This window comes from Mytilus edulis, chromosome 1 (assembly GCF_963676685.1).
Source record: "Mytilus edulis chromosome 1, xbMytEdul2.2, whole genome shotgun sequence".
In the NCBI taxonomy this organism is placed as follows: Eukaryota; Metazoa; Mollusca; class Bivalvia; order Mytilida; family Mytilidae; genus Mytilus; species Mytilus edulis.
Window position 1 is genome coordinate 92,104,419 of NC_092344.1, and position 19,028 is coordinate 92,123,446.

The following is a 19,028-nucleotide window of genomic DNA, read 5'->3' on the forward strand; positions in this document are numbered from 1 at the left end:
ACAGGGACACCAAGAATTTGGTGGGTCTTATCATGTTATAATCACTCTACCCTACCCAAAAGCTGTGAAAGTGTTGTTAACATGTGAATAAATAAAAGAACAAAACAATAAAAATTAGCTGCACATGGTTTGATTTTATAAGTTTAGTACTAAGCACAATTAATTATTGCTGGAGACAACTGATCTTCCTTTACCATGTTTGATATTAAATTAATTTTTACAACAGCGTGTATAAAATGTAAGGGAATAAAACTTTAACAAAAGTAAAAAAAACTATTGTTAAAGACTAATAAAGTGTACACTAGTATCAACTAAAGCAGGTAAGTATTTGTAAGAAAATAACAAAATATCTTCCATGATCTGTTGTTAATGTTTATTTATTTCTGACTGTTATCTTCTAGAGAGACTCAGCAGTGGAGAATGGCAATGGTTCAGAAATGGTGGAGGAAGGTGGAAACCCACTTGAATTTCCTGTCACCAACTTGTATGAACTTGAAGGACGAGTGTTTGCTGAACATTGGTCAATACCTTATAAGAAAGAAGAATCATTAGGAAAATGTCTATTAGCTGCAACACGTTTGGCTGAAGCAAGTATGTCAACATTTAAACTTTCTAGTCTGGTTTCATAAATTGATTTGGTAGGTTTTTTTCACCCATTTTTGCTGCCAATGTATCCTTCCTGTCAAAAAGTTGGATAAAAGCACATAATGACTTTGGAAAGGATTAAGTACAAACATTATATCAACGTGATGTCCGTTCTGTTCCAGTATGTATATGTATGTACAATCAGGTCTTTATAAACTTATTGAATACTTGGTACTTAGATGTTGTCAACTTTTTTAAGATTTTCAACTACATGTACACAGCTTACTGTACAATGTTGTATAAACATCCTGTTACAGTGCATGACAAGCTCTTGGTCAGGTCGATGTCTCAATTTCACATTCCCTGTTTCCATTCTCAATTTTATTTACATGTAAAAGTATTATGCATACATTTTTATTTCTCTTTTAGATTTAACTGAAAATGATGAGAATTGTAAGAGATTTATTGAAAGATGTATGCCAGAATCTTTTAGGAAGGTTTGTTTATAAGTTAATTATGGTTAGAATGCTGAATTAAAACTGTTTACTTTATCTCTTTTTTCGCCTGTTTGACATACAATGTAGCTGTTTTACATTCCTTCTTTGCCATCATCATATAGTTGATTTTACAGTTAATTCTATTGTTATGTTTACTTCAGACATCAATAACTTTGTCAAACCTTAATGAATTTTTATGAAATTTAGAAGGAAGATTTGTCATGATCAAGAGACCACATCCAGAGTAAAATTTTGCTACTTACTATTTTTGGTTAGAACTTTCTGAAAAAAAGGATCAACTTAATGGTTAGACTCACCAAAATTAAAAAGTATGGACTTGGCACTTGACAAAAAAATCCTACCAAGAACCATGATTTATTATGTAAAACTTTATATAAAAATGCAGCAGATTTCAATTCAAATCATAATATATCACAAAAGTTCTGATTTATAACACACCAAAATAAGAATGTTTTTTGATGTTTTAGTTGACTAATTCTCCAGCAGTCCATCGTTGGAACACCGAGATACAGGAAGGGATCTTTAACATGTTACAGCTGTTGGTAGATCTAGTAGCAACCAGAATACAACACCTTCCTGTACCCAAAGTTTTAATGGAAGTCTTCTATCTGGTATGTTAATATCTTAGTATGTCCAATATCTCAATTGTTCCAGTGTACTCCTGCACCATGTCAATTTGAACTATTGAAATCAATTGTCTTTTCTTTGTTTATATTAAAATGGTGTCACATGGTCATTTTAAATAGATGCAAGAAGCAAGACATGTTTACCCTTAAAAAAAAGAACAGATATTCAGATCTACAAGTTTTTCAAAAAATCTTACAATTACAATTTAACATATGTTATTTCAAATTGATCATGACTTCTGATTATCATTGATTTTCTATTCACTTGAAATATCTCCATCTTATTTTTTACTTTATATTATTTGTCACTACATAATTTTATTTCAATGTAAATGCAATTTAATATTTAATTGAACTGTTTTATAGGCATTGAATAAAGATAGTGAGTTTCATTACAAGAACCGACAGAAGAGAGATAGAACGTATTGGGAGGATAAGATAGAGGATGGTGTGTTGTATACCTGTAATACAAGCTACAAATCTACTGTAGTAAGTTTTTATCTTTTATAGAAATAAGAAGATGTGGTATGATTGCCAATGAGACTCCTCTCCACCAGAGACATTTTACATAGAAGTTAACTACTACATGCTGCCCTACAGCCTTCAACAATGAGCAATAGCAATACAGCATACTGCGCTATAAAATGCCTGAAATAGCAAATATAAAACAACTCAATCAAGAAAACTAACAGTCTGATTTATGTTTAAAACAAAAATTGAAAAACAAATATATGTTTTAGCTACTTGTGAAAGTGATTTGTTTAAATATGTAAGAAATTCAACGGGATTGCATTGTAAGTGTGGATTTTTTAAGAATAAAACTTTACAGCTTGTAAATGTTGCAAAAATGTCAATAGTTTAAGATGTTTCAAATAAAATAAAAAATGACTAAAAAGATTGATATTTGATGAAAACACACTGTGTTCTCCCTAGCTCTTTTTCCATTTAATTACAGCATCACATGTCTATAATAGATTTTTAAGATAAAATTTAGCACCATTGTACATGTACATGGCTTTTAAGACTCTGGGGAGAACACCACTATTGTATTTTAAATAAATAAGTCTTCTTTGTTGCAGGATCCATATGGTTGGTTGACACACTTAATTAATAGGGTAAGTGATTTTTTAATCAACATTTAAAGACAAGTCAGAGGTCTTATAACAGTATAGACATCATTTTACCAATGATCCTATAAATAATAAACAAAACAAGACTGAAATTTTTGTGTTTGTACTTTTTTCATGTTTACTTATTAAATGTATAGAGTGGGGTGCTCATCTTCGCCACATCTTTCCATGTTTTCTACAGTTTATGTTCAGGTCTAAATGTTTTTGAAGTATACTGATATTTCTATATGAAGATAACTTCAAATGCAAAATATCTTAAGCTTGAAAACCGGTTTGTTTTAAGAAAATCATCTGAAAAGTTAGATTAAAGAGTGTTTGAAATTTCCGGATGTTTTGTCAATGGGGGACACATATTCGCCGTTTTTACACATCTATTTAAAACCAAATAACCGCAGCTTTTAACAATTTTTATCATATCAATTGCATTATAGATGAATAGCAGACATTTCAAAGGTATAAAGAATTCAAAATTAGGGCATTCAGTCAAGTATTTACTTAGAAATACTTCTTTGAAATCGTGTTTTTTATTCAGGAAATTGTCCGAAAATCGATGTCCGTTTTTCGGTCATTTTCGGTAGGAGCCGCAATTTTGTCTCAGTTTTAAAAAATATTATATTTGTTACAAAAATATAATTTACGGGCACATTTCTTCCATTTCAGCCATCCTTTGAAGTTTTTACACCTCAAAATCCTTAAACGGCGAAATTGTGTCCCCGGCGAAAATGAGCACCCCACTCTACCTTACACAGTAGTAACCTCCATAGTAAGAAAAGTTTATTCCCTTCCTTTGATAATTTATTTTGGATTTCAGAGTCAAAATGTTTAAATACAGGAAATTATACTTGTGTTTGAGAAAAAAGTGCATGTGTTTCGTTATGTCATTCATATAGATATATTTGCTAGAGCTATGAAGTTCTAAGAAGGTGAATGTACTGTAAGATTGAGCTATCTTCTTTTTCAGTTTGCATGCAAAAATGGTGTTGAACATGTCCGAAGTAAACTAGAAGATGATGATCTAGATGCAATAGTATGTATTTTGCTAGAAAAGATTATTAAACAGATTTTTTTGTTATTAACATTTTTGTATATGAAAATATTTATACACAAAATAAGAAGATGTGGTATGATTGACAATGAGACAACTCTCCATCAGACCAATTGACTTAGAAGTTAACAACTTTTGGTCACTGTATGGCCTTTAAAAATGAGCAAAACCCATAGCAATCTATAAAAGGTCCTGAATGACAAATGTTTAACAATTCAAAAATGAAAAGTAACAGCCTAATTTAGGTACAACACAATAACCAAAAAACAAATATAATAATCAGCGACTAAACACAACCATTCTTGTAAGGTTTAATAATGAGAACTATATTATGACATCTTGCATTGCCACCATTATGAACCTCATGAATAAAAGAACTTGTTTTAGGCATCAAACCAAAATCTGATTTCTTTGCTGATAAAACACTGTTTCACTGATTAATGTACATTACTAACCACAATCACAAGTTATATTATATAAGTTTTTCCCTCTGTAATGCATAGATTATCATAGATAATCCTGATTGAAGAATGTAAAAAGACCTATGAAATCAATAAAAATACTCTATTGATTTTATTATTTTTAGTCTATGTCTGCATTGCTGAGTCCACTTGGAGTATGTGCAGAATTTTTAAATCCAAAAGTTGTACAAGAAGTATTAGCCCCAGCAATGGAGAAATGTATTAAATTTGTACAAAACTTGGATGAGAAAGACTTCAAGCAAAAGGTATGTTGATACTTGAATCTGACTTGATACATTTTCTAACAATGTTGTATATTATATGTTTGAATTTTATATTTGGTCATATATACATTTTGCATGAAATAAAAAATGTAATTTTCTGGTAGAATTTTATATTGATAATAGATCTATGATGTTCTCATTTTAATTTTTTCACAAATATTTTGTACATGGATGAGTTAGAGGGTGACATATTGTATCATCACTGGTGCATAGTTAAATACTATATTTTGAATTATAGATGTCTTTTGGTGTCAATTTAGTTGCTGTCGCCTAAAGGTATCTCCTTTTATTCATTTGCCAGCTATTAATTAGTCAGGAAAATATTGACAACCATTGGCCTAAATGGAATCAAAGGAATATAAAGTACATTACAGGGTATATAACTGACTCGTGGAAATAGCCTGTCATAAATCAATACAGTGGTCAGTGACTGGAAATTTAATTACACATGTATTGTCAGATTAACTCTTCAATCCATTTGAATGCCGGAGGTCATGTTTTGACATATGTGTACTAGTTCGAGATAAATAATGAATTTTTAATGCTTTTGTTAACCTTAGGATCGTAAATTTAGTTCGCCTCAACCGAAATTTCGAATCATCCAATTTCGGCTCATCAGGAGTCGAATTACATACATTTATATGGAACAAAGTTCGGGACCACGTGAAAACTTCGACTCATCCGAAATTTCGAGACAACGAGAGTTAACTGTACTTCACCTACCCATTGAATTTAGGTGTCAATCTTAATTACAACGTCTGAGCAAACAACCAAACAAAGTTGGCAAGCAATGCATTTAATCTCTTGGTTTGCATGCTTTATTATTTTAACTGTAATGTCACTAAAAATTAACCTTGATATTTGGTTTTTCAGTATTTACTAATTATGTTTTCTCTTATTTTCAGAATATTGGCTGTGTTTCTGAGTTACTAGGTTCTATGAAGTTATTATGTATACAGATGTGGCCTCAACATACAGATTCACTTGATGATCTTAGATTAGAAATAGCCTTTAAAATGCTTAAATCTCCTCACTTTAATGCAAAGATGAATTCATTGAAAGAGGTAAAATCAAACTGATTGTACACAAAACTAATTCTTCCTTAAAAGTTAACAACAGATGACTTCAGTTTTTGTCGAGCCTGCAACTTTTGTTGCAGAAAGCTCGACATAGGGATAGTGATCCGGTGGCGGCTACGGCGGCGGTGTTAGCTAACTTCTTAAAAGGTTTATATTTTAGAAGGTGAAAGACCTGGATGCTTCATACTTTGTATATAGATGCCTCATGTTACGAAGTTTCCGTCAGTCACATGTCGAATGTCCTTGACCTCATTTTCATGGTTCAGTGACCACTTGAAAAAAAAGTTCAGAATTTTTGTAATGTTGAATTCTCTCTTATTATAAGTAATAGGATAACTATATTTGGTATGTGCATACCTTGCAAGGTCCTCATGCCCGTCAGACAGTTTTCACTTGACCTCGACCTCATTTCATGGATCAGTGAACAAGGTTAAGTTTTGGTGGTCAAGTCCATATCTCAGATACTATAAGCAATAGAGCTAGTATATTTGGTGTATGGAAGAACTGGAAGGTGTACATGTCCAACTGGCAGGTGTCATTTGACCTTGACCTCATTTTCATGGTTCAGTGGTTATAGTTAAGTTTTTGTGTTTTGGTCTGTTTTTCTCATACTTTATGCAATAGGTCTACTATATTTGTTGTATGGAATGATTGTAAGGTGTACATGTCTAGCGGGCAGATGTCATCTGACCTTGACCTCATTTTCATGGTTCAGTGGTCAAAGTTAAGTTTTTAAGTTTTGGTCTTTTTATCTAATATTATATGCCAAAGGTCAACTATATTTGGTGTATGGAAATATATTATGATCTATATGTCAATCCCGCAGGTTTTATTTGACCATGACCTCAATTGCACGGTTCATTGCACAGTGTTAAGTTTTTGTGTTTTGGTCTATTTTTCTTAAACTATAAGTAGTAGGTCAACTATATTTGTTGTATGGAAGCTTTGTTAGCTGTACATATCTGCCTGGCATGGTTTATCTGGCCTTGACCTCATTTTTATGGTTCATTGGTCTTCGTTTAGCTATCTTGGTTAATGTTAAGTTTATGTGACAGTTGTAATAAAGCTTTATACTTAGGACTATCAACATAATATCAATGATTAGTAAAGAAGGCGAGACATTTCAGTGTGTGCACTCTTGTCTAATGAAAATCTGATTTATATCATTGTGCTTAAAATATACAATTTAGTAGTTTTTCAATGATGTATATATATTTTGCAACCCTCAGGTAGCAAAGCTGATAGAAGATGCTACATCAGCTAAGAGTTCAAAGACAGCTATGAATCAGGCAAAGATTTTAACATGGCTGGTAGATAACAAAATATTGTCTATAGCCTTGGAAGGTTTGTAGTTTATATACATTGTAAAATAATATTTACTGGAAAGATCTTTTGTATATTTCTTTAAAGTAGATAAAATCAACATTTACCTAAACAAGTACAATGGAAGGGGTTGGAGATTTGCTCAATTCTTTTTTTATGGCCCCGCAATGAAGTTGTCTGTGCCATATAGTTTTACCCTTGTCCGTAATTCCGTCATTCCGTCATTCCGCAACAAACCAATATACATTTACCCTTGTCCATAATTCCGTCATTCCGCAACAAACCAATATACATTTACCCTTGTCCATAATTCCATCATTCCGCAACAAACCAATATACAGAGTTTTTTTTGGATACGATTGCTTTCAAGCAATCTGTAGACTTTTACCGTTGACTCCGGGCTGCATTCCCTCACGTCAACTGTTTTATTCTAAACATTCAGCAACATCTCAGACTTTTATGATTGTCTTGCTTTAAAAGGTAAAAACAAGCAAAAGGATTGAACATAAACAATTTTCCTGTAATATTCTTCTCATAATCTTCATGTTTGATATTTCCCTTGACCTATATGCGTGTTTTTAATAACAGGGAAAATCAGAATTAAGCAGTATTTATGTTTAGTGTTTTTATAAATTTAGAAACACGTCAGAGGGAATTCCCCAGTTTTGATAAATGCGACAGTTCCCTGAATTCCGATAATTCTATTTCTGTCATATAAGAACTGAAGTGGAGTTTTTCCATATTTTACTGTTATGAAACTGATATTTGATACTGTACTTTCAAAAAGAAATGGAGAACCATTCATCATGTCATTTAATAAACGTTCTTGTTCCAAATCGCAAGTCGCGGGTTTGTTTATGTATTAATGCGCATGCGTATAGTTTTCTTGATTTCAAGGGGTATTAGATTGAGTGGTTGCTCTGGATTCCCTGCTTCATTGATTAATTTGTAACTCATTGGATTCTTTCTATGTCTGTCTGCTATTGAGGGTTATTGTTGTTGCGCAATTTTAAATCATATGCATCATTTAAATTAAGATAAATGTAGTGTTTACCTATAACACCCCTTCAGCCGAAATGGAGTCTTCCATATTATCGTTTCGAGTTGTCTCCCTTCCGGAAGTATTTTCCGTCAAAATCGAAAGTCGAAATACAATATGACTTGTCAAGAAAAACTAACTCGTTAGATGTCGATAAACATCGTATTATTTTAAGAACGATCTCAATTTAAACAGAGCAGTGTGTACGGAAAGGAGTCATGCCCACGGACCCAAAGGAAATTAATATTTAAAGTGTTAGAAATGGGGTTCCTCCTAGAATTAAGGTTCATCATAATAAACGGACAAATATGCCTGTATTTACATTCCAAAAATTACCCTGAGTACAGACTTACCTGTGAAGTTGGAAAAAATGTAATGCCTGGCATCCACAAGATATAATAAACTTAAATGGATTTTGTGTTTCGGGAAGATAAAATCTCTTTTGGATTTTGATGGGCATTTTTTTTTCCTTCATGCAAAAGGTGTGAAAATTAACTAAGTTGTGTTACAACTATGAGATGCTCCCTCAGGTAAAAAAACGGTTGTATTTTTTGATTGTCCTTAATTGACATGGACAAAAGGTATCTTCACAACTATAGGTGAGTTAAAGTGTTTATCTGAGTCAGTGAGTGGACAGTATCAAAGTAATTCAGGTGTTTGTTTATTTTTACACCTTCTGCAGAAAGGAAAAAAATGCCCATCAAAACCCAAGAAAGATTTTATCTTTCTTAAACACAAAATGCATTTTACTTATATATATCTAGTGGATGCTAGGCATTAAAACTTTCCAAACAGCACAGGTAAGTCTGTACACAGAGTAGTTTTTGAGGTGAAAATACGGCCATATTTGTCCATTTGTTATGATGAACCTTAACGGTGATAAGATACGAAGTGAAATACCTTCTCTCACACTCAATGACTGCTGTGGAAAGTAAACTTGGAATTGATAGTACAAAAATAAAACACAACTAGATTTGTAATTGCTAGCAATAACGGATGGCACCCTTCCCCCATTGCCAGGATAACAGCAGCCATTTTGAAAATTCCAAAGTCAGAGACCGGATTTACACATGCCTATTAACATTTTTGTAATGTTTTAGAAAGATTGGAGCATTTTGAAAATTTTTAAATTTTTCGCATTTTACCAGTTTCCATGGTAACGGCGGCCATCTTGGTGGTGCCAACCCTTATTTGCAAATCTGCACATGGTGGTTAACATTATTGTAAAGTTCCATCAGTATTGGTCCATACAGTTCCGAGAAATCGCCTGGACAAAAAAAGTGGAAGAAAAATAATATTAAAAATAAGAAAAAAAGAAACGTAGAATAACAATATGTCACCCAAACTCCGTTTAGGGTGCCATAATAAGTACATTGATCATACACTTGTATCCGGGATTGGCTGTTTTTAAAGTTGAGTGACTATTCAGATTATTACATTTTGCATGTGCAGTTGAATTAGTTTTGAAAATAATGCTATCCAGCTGTACCAGGGCTGCCAAAAATGCGCGAGACTCACGCATGTTCATGCTTTTTTGCGGTAGTATCCTTGGATCTATTTTTTTCCATCTTTGATCTTTTCAATTTTGGCCAAATCTCCCGCATTTGCTTAATGAAAAAACTGCTATACATGTACATGTGTCAATGAAAACTATGGCAATCGTATCCCTCAGAGCATTCTGCTCTTTAATTCTAAATGCCTTCAGATATTGGGCTGATTTTTGGTATGTTGGTTAACCATGATGAGTTACAGATCAAGTTTTAGTTTCGTTATGCTGCACTATTTTTTGCCGAAATTACAGGCTTTGAACTTTAATAAATTGTTGAAAATCACAGTGATAGAGACTTTTTTCAGAACGCTTTCAGATATTGGGCTGAAATTTGGTATGTGAGTTAACCATGATGAGTTACAGATGAAGTTAAAGTTTAGTTCTGCTCCGCTATTTTTTGCCGAAATTACAGGCTTTGGACTTTGATAAATTGTTGAAAATCACAGTTATACAGACTTTTTTTCAGAATGCTTTCAGATATTGGGCTATTTGGTATGCGAGTTAACCATGATGAGTTACAGATGAAGTTTAAGTTTAGTTCCGCTCCGCCAATTTTTGCCAAAATTAAGGGTTTACGACTTTGAAAATTGTTGAAAATCACAGTTATACAGACTTTTTCCTATATGCCTTCAGATTTTAAGCTGATTTTTGATATGTGAGACTATCATCATGTTTGTGTCTTGACACATCTAGTTTTTTGAAGTGTCTTGTTGATCTTACCATACCTAAATAATATGAGGTATTTTGGAAATTACACATTCTGCTAAATTCAAATGTTATTGATGAAGATGGACAGACTTAGCAAGTTATGTTTAATGTCCATAAACCAGATTGCTAAGATGATGTGATATTCACTATATCTAACAAATCAAAGTACATTCAGCTAAAATATGTGTATTTTTTCTTTATCATTTCAGGAAACATAGACCAGGCTCAATACTGTGATAAAATAAAAGGTCTGGTAGATTTCCTAGGTTCAGAATTGTCTACTGAGGAACTGAACATGATCTGGAAGATGCAGGTATTCATGAAATTTATGTTATGTATACCTTTATTTATAAAAATTGAAACACTACAAGTAATATTTCACTTGGTTTAAACAGCTTTTTATAAAGATTTATAGAGGCATAGTCGTATTATATTTTAATATTGCTGGTGTCAACTCAAAAATTAAAAATTGGAAAACAAATTTAATCAGAATGAATATGTTTAAAAAATTTCAGATGTTCTTTTTATTTTATTTCAGATCGGTCAAACAAACAATGTTATAGATAATATGCATACTATCATAGCTGCTGCAGCTGTTAAATTTGATTCAGGACAGTTAGAAAGTCTTTTCCTTCTTATACAAAAGGTGAGGTATTAGCAGGGGTTAAGAAATTTTGTTATAGCTCACTAGCCCAGGGCTGATTGGTAGCAGGATTTTACTAGCCCTTTTGGAAGAACTACTAGCCCAACAAAACTGACCTGCTAGCCCTAATATGCCTTACTAATTCAGAGTTTGCTGCAATAACCATAAATTCTATAAACTTAACAATTTTTATCCATTGTACAGTAGATTTTTGCAAATTGGATACAAAATTATGTCAGCAAAAAATATTCCATTAGCAGATATATTCAATTAATCGATAATTGAATATTTACTAAATATTCTTATATAAGAGTTGACCTAATCCCAAGATGATACAAGTCTTGACCACTGCTATACATGGGTATATAAAAGGATTGGAGGTACATCATCACGTTTGTGTAAAAGAATCATCAGCTGGTTAAGTATGTAATGTTCATTTTTGTTTTCAGTTTTAAAATTCTATTTATTAAAATAAATTAAATGACCTCAAATATTTATTTAAATAAATATCACCATCCATAGTTTGGGTCTTTTATAATTTTTTTTATAAACGAAGTACTTTAATGTCCATATTTACATTTATCACAGGTAAGCATATTGTGGGCTATAAATAGATTACAACCTGAGCATAGTCTCTAAACTGAAACTGTATTGTTAAAAATTTTATTTCTTTAAAAATATCAATGAAGATAATCATGGTTGATGAAATATTATTGCATCAAGTTTAAGTTTTCTGAAGACTGTTAATGTTTACGTCATGGTTCTGAATGCTTCTTCACAGATCAAATTTATATCTGATAAAAGTCAGGTTTCTGCTGTCAAAAGGGATTCATATTTATATTACAATAAATTAATCAGATAAAATTTATATATGACAAAAGTCAGGTTTCTGCTGTCAAAAGGGATTCATATTAATATTACAATAAATTGATCAGAAGGAGGTACAATCAGGTTGCATAAGCAATATACAATACCACTTCCTGTACTAACACATCGATATTGAATGTTAGCATACATGTTGAATGAACTGAAAATTTTCGTAACACAGTACACTTTTTTCAGGTACTACTTAACTGAACGACTTCGTATTTGTTCAGCACATTTACATTGATGAGTCAAAATGTGAATGCTTTTTGGATCTGCTAGAGACCTTCTTTACTTTCAATGCTTCAAATTATGAGTGGGGTAAGCTCATGTGCAATTTCTTGTTCTTATGGTCATTGAATACTCATTGTTTGCATTTAGAAAATAAATGGACAATTTGCATTTGGAGAGTTTTAAAAATTTGTAATCTTGATTAACCATTAACCATGAAATCCATTAATATTGGTTCTGCAAATAAAAGTATATTCCCAAAGTTTTATTTTGATATTTTACAGAAATGGCAAGAAGAGTCAGATAGGATGAGGGAAAAATTGCTTAGTTTGATAGGTAGAATAGGAAGGGATGGCAGAGAACCAAAAACAACTACTAGGGTAAGATCATGTTAATTTACACAAAATATTGTAATTGTTTATATTTTAATATTTTAATATTTTTTTTATTAAATTCAATGAACATTATGTAGATTGATTGCATTTATGAAAAATGATTCTTAGCAATAAGAAATGTTTAAAGACAAGTTGTTAAGAAGCAAACATCAATCGGACAGCAACCCACCAACAATGTTATAAACCAAAAATTAACTGGAGGTCAATATCTGTACCTCAATGATAGAAAAATGTACAAACTATACTTTGAAATATAAATCTTAATTCAAAGTTACTTATGTATTCAAATGAGACATTAGTATTCTTCTTGTTAGTTCAGAGAGAGAAAAAGAGAAAAATATTTCATTTCTTTTTGTAAAGTTAACGTTTATTTTATTATAAATTCAAAGACATGCTGGAACTATTCATCTGTTTTAACATGCCTTGTTTTCTTTGACCAATAACTTTAAATAAATATATATGACACTAGGTCCTGGAGTTGTTATGGGATCTTTCCCATCTTCCAGCATTATCTACACATTTAATAGAGCTGGCATTAGAGGAACATCTGGCCATTCTGAGTGATTCTTTCAGTGTCAGAGAACAAGTTAAAAGACAATATGTTATCAAATGTGTGGAAGACATCAAGAAGGTAAATACATATTTGTTTACTAAATGATAAAAATAAATTCAACAGCTCTCCTCTGAATATGATCAGAATCCTAAAGAATAATTATTTGCTTATGTCCTTGCATATATTTTCCATGCCACTGACGCAGCAAAGGGGACGTTAATTTTTAATCTGGTCTCTCCGTACATCCTCAGATTAATTTCCATTCACTTTTTTTAGTTTGCCTCAACCAAATGTTATTAAACATATACACAATGCTTATTACCACCAAACACAGATCTAGTTTGCATTTAGGTGGCATCACTACTGTTTTTGAGTTCTGTGCCTTTTTAAATTGAAAAATTGCTGATTTTGTCATATACTTACAAGCATCTGTAATTATTGTTGAAATTGTCACTGTTACCCCAGACTTTTGCAAAAATTCCATCTGTACTCTTTGAAACTTTGAAAATTTGCCAGATCGCTAATTATTTTCACTCATTTCACAGATGTATGCAATGAATTGTATAACATTGTCTTTTGTGTAAGTTGCTCTTTATAAGATAAGTCGTTATGTGTTGCGGAAATATGTTGTAGTTTGAATATGTTCATCCTTTATAATTGTAGGGTGTATGTGTGTTACACTCTTTGAAACAGTTACTACATATTTGTAAAAATATCCTGAAGTTAAGTTCACAGAAAACAGACAAGGTAGGTCAGCAGGTACATTTCAGTAATTAGATTTCATAGTAAGAATGTTTTGGTAAGGATTGATTTACGTTAAATTCCAGAAAACTGATGTGATATTTTTGTGATTTTTTTTTTATTCAGGTACTATCATTTAAAGGTTATAATTTTAGTCTTATCATTCATAATTTAAAAACTGTTTATGAATCAAATCCCTAAATGTACAAATGATAAACCACTGCAAAAATATGTATTTTATATGTGTGATAAATAAGGAATAAGGAAATAAATTGTCTTACAATTTAAAAAAAAAATAGTTTCTTTAATTTAGATATTAACAAGGCAAACTAAGTTAAATTAATACTGCTAAATAATCAAATATTGGATAAATTGGAGTCTTTACCTGTTATTTCATTGGTTTAATTTCCTAAGATATTGTTATCTTTTTGGTTTATAGGGAATCCTGCATGATCTAAACAAGAACCATGATGTTATCAAACTGGTTTCCCAGAGCTTAGTTAAATGTCACAAACAGGCTTCAGGAGCTGTAGGAGATGGTCAGTTGGGACCAGACACTATAGTAAATAGACTCTATGCACATTCAGAAGTGAGTATCAAAACATTCACATTTTAAGAAAGAGATGATAGCGGTATCGTATTTTGAATTTTAAACATTGAGTAGGATTTCATTGTTACCTTTAATGTTTTATGTAAAAAGCATGTTGTAATGATTGATCATAACTGTCTGAAACCGTATAGCAAATCTTCCATGACAGGTATTCTTTACTAGTTAAGAAAAAAATGACAGGAATATTGGGGACGGTTGAAACACATACATAATGGCAAAAACTATCATCATCTTTCAAATAAATTTTGACAGCCCATTGTGTTGCCTTTAATTAAAGCATCAGGTCCAAAACACAACCTGTAAGACAATAATTTCAGATAGCATCACATTTTAAGAGTATAGAATCACATCAACATGATGGTAATAGGCCCTGCTTGTTTCTTGAATAAACAAAAACTCCAGATATTTAACAAATGTATTGTGTTTATAGATGGTATCAACACACCTGCTGTTTCTACAGTATATGTTACAAGAGGGAGCCTTGTACCTGCCATGGAGCAGAGCAAGAGATATATGGGGGACACTTATAGCCAGTCCAGAGGCATGTGAATGGGATAGAGAGGTAACACTTTATCTGAAGACCTTCTGTAGATTCATTTATTTTTGTGGATTGTGAAAAGTTGTAATTTCATGGATATTTGATTCCAGGGTTTTGCCAAAGTCTGTATACCGTCCCGTAGAAAAAAATCGTTATTTGTTGAACAGTAAAATTTGTGGTTTTATGAATACACACAGAATCCATGTATATTGGTGTACCTTGAAAATAAGGAATCCACAGTATTTGAAAAAAAAATCATACTTTTCTCCAGATTTCTTTTCAATATTTCCTCAGATGGTACTAGGATTTTTGTCCCAAGGTAGTATTATTATTTTTTCAGATGTATATATTTAAGTCTATCTTTAATACATTTAAAGGCTAATATTTTGTTTTTGTATGTAACAGACATGTTTTGAATGGTTTACAAAAGGATTACCAGATTTAGAGATGGACACACAGAGTCAGTTGTTTCAGAAAGAATTGTTAAAACTTGACCCAGTTAAACTCAGTGAAAAAGGTTTGTTGAAAATATAATTAGTAGATTTTTTTCTACATTATTTGAACAAATGTTTTTAAAAATATGATATGTGAATTTCTTCATTTAAATTTACCAAGATAAAATATCACTTGGAAGAAATGAATAACAAAGTCAGGCAATATTTAGTATATAAACATGTGAGTTTCTTGCTATAAAGGAAATTAAGATAAACCTTTAATGTAGCAAACAGAAAAATTCAAAGTACTGTGAAATGCCTTATGCAAAAATGTGATAAAAAATTGTCTTAACATAAGAATATTATCTGCATGACAATCAAAATGTTTTTTAATAGAAATGATTCTATTGTAGGTTTTACTTGTTTTAAAAGTTTCTTAGAAAATGTGAACAAATATGAACACAGATTAAAACCAGAAGGTAACAAATTGGTAAGTAGATTATGTACAATATTCTAATACCAGAAGGTAACAAATTGGTAAGTAGATTATGTACAATATTCTAATACCAGAAGGTAAGAAATTGGTAAGTAGATTTTGTACAATATTCTAATATTAACCAGATCCTAATACAGTTATGTGTATGTCTTCTGTAGGCAAGCTATTTTTTTTTGTCAAGTAAGCTTTTACATCTAAGATTATAAGAGTATATTTTCCTTTTTTTTAAATGGATTTTTGTCAATATGAAATAAACAAGAAAAAAAATCAATAATAGTTTTATATGGCAGTTTGAAGGCAAAGTAATTAAAGGACTACAGAGTTTTTTTTAACAACCTAGACTACACAATGAGAGTTTTCATTTACATTTGTTTTTGGAATGGTCATGAAGAGTTATTTATTTGTTCCAATTACAATTTAATTTATTGTAGATAGTGGAGAAGACAGAACTGTTAGGTCTAGATTACCTATGGGATATCTGCTTGAATACGTCAGATGAAAATATAGCTAACATTTCTATTCAGTTACTGATGACTGTGTCATATACAAACTTAGCGCCTAGGCTGAAAAAGGTGAGTTTTTTTTATAAAATTACATTATCACTGAACTAGTATATATTTGTTTAGGGGCCAGCTGGAGGAATTTCTTGCTACATTGAAGACCTATTGGTGAACTTCTCCTGTTGTTTTTTCTATGGTAGGGCTGTTGTCTCTTTGACACATTCCCCATTTCCATTCTCAATTTTATTGAAGCTAAAGAAATAAGTGAAATATATATGATCTTAACTGGATTCATTAATTGAAAGAAAAACATAGATTATAGTTTTTGAATTTGAATGTAATAACACAAGTTTCGCAAGAAAATTAAATTTCAATAATCTATCAGTACCAATTTATCTAATCTCTCTTAATATGACACAAGCGTACAACAGGAATATAGAGCATGTGCTTACCAACTTGTTTTCAGTTGACCATTTGAGTTGCCCAATTCTAATTTCAGTGTTATTAAATACTAGGTCTATTTATCTATTTAGTTTAATTGCTAATTGAAAAAGATTTATTTTTTAGGATGCTGTTTCACTTCACAAAAAATTTATCACTGAGTGTTACAATAGATTAGAGGTATGTCATGTTGTCACCAAAATATATTGTAGTTGTATTTAGTCTTGACAAAAAAGGCATAATCTATCAACTGTAGACAATAAAACAAGAAGGCCTAAGATATGGCAAACTGCAGTTGAACTGCGTGAAACTAAACACCTTGAAATGTTTAAATTTTTACCTAATATAATGTCTGACCATTAGAGAAAAAAGACTTTTTTAATAAAACAATTCTACATATTTTAATTTTATGTCAATGATTGGTACAAAAAGGATTAGTAAAATGTATCACATATGAAGCTATCAAGTTTTACATTGAAAGTCTGTTAAATATATTTATGTTACAATCAAAATTTGACAGTATAAATATTGACCCAGTATGGGCACTTATTATTGTTGTTTTATAATTTACTATATTTGTAGAATGCAATGATAGGAATAGGTGGTACAGTATTAGCTCAGTGTATATCCTCAGCTACAAAAACACTGACGGCACCTGTAGTACAGTTAGTTTCTACTATCCCTCTTCCTTGTAGGTAAGTACATTGACTACTTAGTTTCTGTTTGCTCAATCTCCAGTGGCAAATAGTTCAACCATATTTAGACAAGAACAAATAGTAATAAATTATTGCAAAATGTATTGATAAAGATGTTGTGTTTTTTGGATTGTCACTGGAAAATTTTAATTACATTTCAACTATATTTTTAATCTTGTACAGTGGTATATTAACTTTTTTTTTGATCAATTTCATTCATATCGAGGGAGAAATGACAACTGGACAAGAGAAATGTTGAAAAGGAAAGGTAATTTGAACTCCTCTTAGGCAGTTAAATATTATATAGCCCTTGTATGTATTTTCAGATCTATAAAACTTCAAAATATAGAGAGATTATTGTGGATAGCTGAAGTATATGTTTTAAATGTAGAGGAAGCACACAACACCCCAAGAACAATATTACCCCATGGGGCTGCGTTCCAGGGATATCAAATCAATTTGTATGTCACATGTGAATCAAGTAAACAGGATTTTATGTTAGTGGTAAGTACACATATACACAACACCACTAGAACAATACTTCTTTTCTAAAGGTACACATACCTGCAATACAAAATATTTTGCTGCCTTCTGGGAAATCTGATAAACAGTTTGATGCATTCCAAATTAAAAGAACAATTCAAAGTTTCAATCATGTTTAAATCTTATCAAAACTCCTTGAAATTCACCATGGTTAGAAAAACTAGCATGAAAAGGCATATCATAATTGTAAGTATTCCTTCTTAATGAAATGGTAGCTTGTTAATTTTATATTACTACTTGGAACTTTTCACTTTATATCCATAAAGTTTATTATATGTATGACCGTACAAAATTGTTTACTTAAATTCATCATCATCATATGGACTCTATACAATTATGGCCCGTTGAAGGGGTGAATATCCAAAATTGTCAACACGAGAAGGTTATTTCATTGAGAGCGCAGCCCGAAGTGAAATAACTTATGAGGGTTGACAATTTTGGATATTCATAGATTCTAAGGGGCCACAATTGTTTTATTATACCGAACTAACAGTGGAAGTGCATTTCGAACACAGACTGACGTTTGAAAATACATTTGTGTTTGATTTTCTCGAATATACAACAAAAGTAGAATCTTTTTGTAAAATATTGATGGCCCTGAAAAGGACCGTTTATAAGAGACATCATTGGCTGCTGCCACTCTCAGCTCTATTTATGACATGTCCAATGCCGTATTTCCTCGTCTCTTGATGGGCTTCCCGTGTAATGTGAATGCTGCCATTTTATTTATTTACGTTTGTGACGTCATTTTTATGGGAGGTAACTCAAGTACAAATAAACAAACTCAGAAGGTTATTCACCGGTGAATAATAGGGTTATTCACCGCTGGTGTAAATTCTTTAGGGTTATTCGTCCTTCCTTCAATTGAATGAAAATTAACTGAATTATTCCATGTCACGTGATTACGTTTCACCCAATAGAGTTGTTTGAAATATATGTAAGGTATAATAATCAAGGTTATCTTTTATACCTTCCCAAATAAAGTCAAAATTGTTCC

The 19,028-nt window shown here is 31.4% G+C and overlaps 1 protein-coding gene across 1 annotated transcript in view; it reads left to right on the forward strand.

Moving 5' to 3' along the window:
- Positions 1–401: 401 nt before the first annotated feature.
- Positions 402–19,028, forward strand: part of LOC139494974 (ubiquitin carboxyl-terminal hydrolase 24-like) — a gene marked incomplete at its 5' end in the record, with an annotated part of 61,183 nt that continues 42,556 nt past the window's right edge. Inside the window, 22 exon segments of the mRNA XM_071283098.1 lie at positions 402–591; positions 1,015–1,082; positions 1,571–1,714; positions 2,096–2,218; positions 2,809–2,844; positions 3,821–3,886; positions 4,491–4,631; positions 5,555–5,713; positions 6,958–7,072; positions 10,557–10,660; positions 10,886–10,993; positions 12,370–12,465; positions 12,950–13,111; positions 13,697–13,780; positions 14,214–14,363; positions 14,815–14,946; positions 15,328–15,439; positions 15,770–15,846; positions 16,284–16,424; positions 16,920–16,973; positions 17,376–17,488; positions 17,815–17,992. Of these exon segments, the coding sequence (XP_071139199.1) occupies positions 402–591; positions 1,015–1,082; positions 1,571–1,714; positions 2,096–2,218; positions 2,809–2,844; positions 3,821–3,886; positions 4,491–4,631; positions 5,555–5,713; positions 6,958–7,072; positions 10,557–10,660; positions 10,886–10,993; positions 12,370–12,465; positions 12,950–13,111; positions 13,697–13,780; positions 14,214–14,363; positions 14,815–14,946; positions 15,328–15,439; positions 15,770–15,846; positions 16,284–16,424; positions 16,920–16,973; positions 17,376–17,488; positions 17,815–17,992 (2,553 nt within the window).